Source organism: Etheostoma spectabile, unplaced genomic scaffold (genome assembly GCF_008692095.1).
Source record: "Etheostoma spectabile isolate EspeVRDwgs_2016 unplaced genomic scaffold, UIUC_Espe_1.0 scaffold505, whole genome shotgun sequence".
In the NCBI taxonomy this organism is placed as follows: domain Eukaryota; kingdom Metazoa; phylum Chordata; class Actinopteri; order Perciformes; family Percidae; genus Etheostoma; species Etheostoma spectabile.
Window position 1 is genome coordinate 235,586 of NW_022605622.1, and position 5,920 is coordinate 241,505.

Below are 5,920 nucleotides of genomic sequence, written 5' to 3' on the forward strand. Positions count from 1 at the left end.
GCCTTGCCTATCCTTATAGCGAGAGACAGAGAGGACAAACTAACAGACTAAATGGAAGAAAAAAAAAAAAAAAAAGAAGGGAGCGCATCATGGGTTGAAACTTAGCACTCACTGCTCTGGAAAGCGTCTCATCCGGCCTCATTTCCTCCCCCCTCCATTACTTCATCTCCTTTTTAGGTAGGGGGGAAGTAAAGAGGACACCTTGTCCCTGTGTGTGTGTGTGGTGGTGTGTGGTGTGTGTGGTTGTGTGTGGTGTGGTGTGTGGTGTGGTGTGTGTGTTGTGTGTGTGTTGCCTGTACTTCAGGAAGTCTTGATCCTTGGGCTGTCGTCGGTTTTCCTGAATCAGCGTGGCTCCGTTCAGCTGACACGAGCAGAATCTGAACACGAATATAAAAAAAGTAACGAACGACGTTCAAACTCAGACAGAAAGCAACCGGCTCCCTGATTGGCTGAAAGATGGCTGAAGGCGGGATTAAAAGGTGACGGACAGGACCTGATGTACGGCTGCATGTGAGGCAGCTGGTTGGTCAGGATGTCACCAATCATCTTCACTGGCATCCGATCACCTGACATCTTCTTCCTCACCCTCAGAGCCCTGCGGGGGGGAGGGGGGGGGGGGTAAATGATGAGAAGCTTTCCAAAGATATCACATGCATGCCTGTCCCAAACCTCAAATACTTTATGGCCTTTATTATAATTATATTATTATATAATATTATAACAGAATAGCTTGGAGTCAGGACACGGGAGAGAGAGAGAGAGAGGGGTGAGTTTTGTTAACTGTCTTGTCTGATTATGAATCATCTCGCTACATCTCGAGGGGGTTTATTCCTCATAAAAATAATTACAATCAACTACATTTAGCCAAGGACTCGGCATAAGGGGGACGCCCACTCTACCGGGTGAGCTAGACTACCCGCCTGTGGTCCTCGGGTCGGGTCTGACAAAAAAAATAACATGGATGGTTCAACGCAAAATAAAATGTCAAAGAACGACATAAAAGTCAGGTGACCAGATTTCTCAGACAAAATCCGGGGACATTTTCAGCTCAGAAGCGGATTTACCTCCAAAACACGTCATGTTTTTATTTTAGTAAAACTTAAAACGGGGACACTAGACCTGAGTGATGGTCCCTCCCCAGGTTGATAGACTCACCCTGCTGCTACTTCATACTCCACTACACTCGAGGGGAGTTTCAATATAGAAAGTCTCAATATTTCAAGATGAAAGTCCTAAATTTCAAGATAAGTAAAAAGTCCTAATATTTCAAGATAGAAAGTCCTATATTTCAAGATAGAAAGTCCTAATATTTCAAGATAGAAGTCTAATTTAAGTAGAATGTCCTAATATTCAAGAAGAGCAATATTCAACTAGTCCTAATATTTCAAGATAGAAGCGTAATATTCAAGATTAGAAAGTCCTAATATTTCAAGATAGAAAGTCCGAATCAGATAGAAGTTACTAATATTTTCAAGATAGAAAGTCCTATATTTCAAGATAGAAATTCCTAATATTCAAGAAAAAGAAAGTCCTAATATTCAAGATAGAAAGTCCTTAAGATTTCAAGAAAGAAAGTCTAATTTTCAAGATAGAAAGTCCTAATCTATGGTTCAGATAGAAAGTCTACTATTTCAAGAAAGAAAGTCCTAAATTTCAAGATAGAAAGTCTATATTCAAGATAGAAAGTCTCATCATATTTCAAGATAGAAGTCCCTACTTTCAAACGAATCGATTTCAGAAAGTCCTAATATTTTCAGATAGAAAGTCATTATCAATGAAGTCTATTCAAGATAGAAAGTCTAATATTCAAGATAGAAAGTACTTATATTTCAAGAAGAATAAGGCTAATATTGTAAGCTAAATCAAGTTATCTTCACAAAAGTCGCTAAGATTTCAAGACTAGAACAGTCTAATATTTCAAGATAGAAAGATTCAAGTCTAATATTTATTAAAAGTCCTAATATTGTAAAAGTCTTATATTCAAGATAGAAGTCCATATTCGATAATCAATATGTATAAAGCCTAATATTTCAAATAGAAAGCCTAATATTTCAAGATAGAAAGTCTCAATATTCAAGTCTAGCAATTTAGATGAAAGCCTATATATTCAAGATAGAAGTCAATATTTCAAGATAGACGACTAGATCTTCCATCAAGCTCATTTTCAAGATAGAAAGTCCAATTTCAAGATAGAAAGTCCTAATAGTTCAAGATAGAAAGTCTTCAATCAAAATAGTTCAAGATAAGAAAGTCTCATATTTTCAAGATAGAAATCTTAATATTTCAAGATAGAAAAGTCACATATTTCAGATAGAGAAGTCCTAATATTTCAAGATAGAAAGTCCTAAGTATTTTCAAGATAGAAAGTCCAATAATGCATAGACATCAAGTTTAGAAAGTCCTATATATTCAAGATAGAAAGGTCTGAATTTTCAAGATAGAAGTGCATAATATTTCAAGATAGAATAGATATTCAAGCTAGAATTTTTGCAATGATAGAAAACGTCCTAATAATAAAGTCTAAATGTCAATAGAAGCATATTCATGAAATCTTAATTTTCAAGAAAAGTAATACAGGAACCTAATATTTCAAGAAGTTATTAGTAAAGGCCTAAATTTCAAGATAAGAAGTCTAATATGTCAATGAAAAAGCTAATAGTCACTGAATTTACTTTCGTAAAAGTAATCAGAGAAAGTCCTAATATTTCAAGATAGAAAAGTCCTAAATTCAGAGAAGCATAAGCTAAAGTCATCTTCAATGATAGGTCCTAATATTCAAGAAAGAAATGGTTATTTAAAGATAAGAATCTCAACTTTCAAGATAGAAAGTCTTAATATTTCAAGATAGAAAGTCCTTAATATTAGATAAAAGTTCATTAATAAAGTTATATGTAAGAAGAAGTACTCAGATAAAGTTATATTTCAGAAGAAATATATTCGAGAAAGTCCTATATTTCAAGCTAGAAGTCTGAATTTCAAGATAGAAAGTCTTAAGATTTCAATATAGAAAGTCTTAATATTGCGATAAAAGCTAAATTCAAGATCTTATATTTAATGATAGGAATTCCTAAATATTTATCAAGATAGAAAGATTAAGCAAACGTCCTAATATTTCAAGATAGAAGTCTCAATATTCAAGATGAAAGTCTCATAGTTTCAAGATAGAAAGTCTCTAATATTCAAGCTAGAAAGTCTTACTATTTAAAGATAGAAACCTCAATATTTCAAGATAGAAGTCTTAATATTTCAAGTATAGAATGTCCCTCATATTTCCAGATGAAAGCTACTTATTTAATGAAAGCATGATTCCTATAAGATAGAAAAGTCTCAATATGTTAAATAGAATCTAATATTGCAATAAAGTCTCAATATTTCAAGATAGAAAGTCTTATATATTTCAAGATAGAAAAGTCCTAATATTCAAGATGGAGAAGTCTTAATATTCAAGATAGAAGCAACCTATTTCGCGATAGAAAGGTCTTAATATTTCACCAGATAGAAGTCTTAACTATTTTCAAATAAAAAGTCTCTAATATTGTCCCAAGATAGATGTCACATAGAAACCAGTCCTAATATTTCAAGATAGAAAAGTCCTAAGATTTCAAGATAGAAAGTCCGTAATATTTCAAGAAGATAGCATCAAGATATGAAAGTCCAATTCAAGACATACAGGAACTAGTTAAACTGCCTAAATATTTCAAGTAGAAAGTCGTAATATTTTTCAAGATGAGAAAAAAGTCCGAATAATTTCAAGATATGAAGTCCTATATCTTCAAGATAGAAAGTCTAATATTGCAAGATAGAAAGTCCAATATTTCAAGATAAAAGTCCTAATATTTCAAGATAACAGCCAATCTGAAGTCTAATTTTCGGTAAACTCATTTCAAGATAGAAAGTCTCTATATTTCCAAGACTAGCAAAGTTCCAATATTTCAAGATAGAAGGAAGTATTTAATATGAGTCTACTTCAAGAAGAACGTCCTAATATTCAAGATAGAAAGTATTAAGATTTTCTAAGTATAGAAGTCTCAATATTTCAAGAAAGAAAGTCTAATATTAAGATAGGAAAGTCTCAAATTTCAGAAAGAAAATTCTTAATATTCAAGATAGACAGTCCGAAGATTTCAAGATGAAAGTCCGTATTATTTCAAGATAGACAGTCCTAATATTTCAAGATAGAAATCTTAGTTCAAGATTAGAAAAGTCTTATATATTTTCAAGATAGAAAAGTTAAGTTCAAGATAGAACCGTCTTAATATTTCAAGCTAGAAAGTCTCACTATTTCAAGATCGAAAGTCCGAATATTTCAAATAGAAAGTCTCAATATTTCAAGATGAAGGTCTCAATATGTTCAAGCATAGAAAAGTCAAATATTCAAGAAGAAGTCTAATACTTTCAAGATGAAAGTCCGAATATTCAAGAAGGAAGTCTAATATTTCAAGTAGAAAAGTTTCATTTTCATGATGTTGTAAGTTTACGAGCTACTGACAGCTTTTGCTTATGCTCAAGGCTTGTTGCTGCAACAGCTCATTGAGGAATCCGATACAACAAAAACTACTGAGGGACCTGTTTCCTTTGACCATTGATGCAGTATTTAAACGAGGATCTCTGCAGAAAACTAGCTACACTGGAAAGACATGGGAATTGTCCAGCTTGTATGTAAAAGTTCATAAAGGCCGTTTAGCGGGATGACAGACTCAATTATATCCTACGAGTCAGACAACATTATGGAAAGGATTTCAAGGAGGTCGACTTTTGTTAAAGATTAAGATCCTTTTTTAAACATAAAAGTCGCGATTGCGTGCGCTAAACCCACCAGACGCATTGGAAATCACTCAGGATTTTAGCATCGTAACACACGCTTTATAAAACATATCTGAGAAGCGTGCTCGATCGGCTCCGTTTTGGCAGTTTTTTCTTTCGTCATCCAATTTCGGGTCTGTCGGTCACAGTGAAAAACAGGGGACAGAGCCAGCCGGGGACGATCGCCAAAATCGGGGACGTCCCCGGAAACCGGGGAACGTCTGGTCAACCTCCATTACAAGTGACCTAAAGTGCTACAACAGTGAACATAAGGCAGTAAATGCAGCGATAACAGCTTTGAAAAAAGCGTCAAACGCGGCACTTAAAAGTGATTTTTTTTTAACCGTTTCCTACACAATTTATTTTAAATTCCCAAAATAAACATGAGTGATTCCAACGCTCTTTGCCAAGTACAAATCTCTACTTTCATAATTTTGGGGGCTATTCTAGTTATAACATTGTAAAACAAAGTGAAGTGGTGGTTGAAATAGTGCTTGAGGTAAAAGTTGGACATTCCAGGTCGTGATTATATCAACTCCCTTCCTTAATTTTAGTCTCAAGAATTCCTAATTCTGTTTTCTAATCCACAAAAACAAATTTTAGGGATAATTCAAAATGAGGGTTATGACCATAAATTCCAAATAACTGTAAAACTTAAAGTTAATAAAGTAGTGTCAGTCAGTGTTAAAACATGTAAAAAACACTGAAAAAAGCAGTGTCAACAGGTTGGGTAAAAAAACAGGACAAAACATAAAAAAAAAAGTAAAAAACATTGACAAAAAAGCCGTCAACAAATTTTGACGGTGAAGAAAACACGGGGGTTAATAAGTGACAAAACGTCCATAAAGGTTATTAAAAAAAAAAAGCAGCAGAAACCTACCTACTCTGCTTTTAGGGGGGCAGTAAGGCAAAAAAGTAGAACCAGATTTAATTTTCCCCAGATATTTCAAGATAGAAAGTCCTAATATTTCAAGATAGAAAGTCCTAATATTTCAAGAAGGAAAGTCCTAATATTTCAAGATAGAAAGTTCTAATATTTCATGATGTTGTAATGTTTACTGAGCTACTGACAGCTTTTGCTTTACTGCTCAAGGCTTGTTTCTGCAACAGCTCATTG

At 33.9% G+C, this 5,920-nt stretch overlaps 1 protein-coding gene across 7 annotated transcripts in view; it reads right to left on the bottom strand.

Annotated features, from left to right (window-relative positions):
• The window catches only part of itsn1 (intersectin 1 (SH3 domain protein)), a gene marked incomplete at its 5' end in the record, with an annotated part of 74,894 nt that overhangs the window by 12,110 nt on the left and 56,864 nt on the right, over positions 1 to 5,920 (bottom strand). For all 7 annotated transcript variants that reach the window (XM_032511893.1, XM_032511889.1, XM_032511888.1 and 4 more), the window contains 2 exon segments: positions 301 to 377; positions 494 to 595. In XM_032511893.1, coding sequence (XP_032367784.1) covers positions 301 to 377; positions 494 to 595 — 179 coding nt within the window.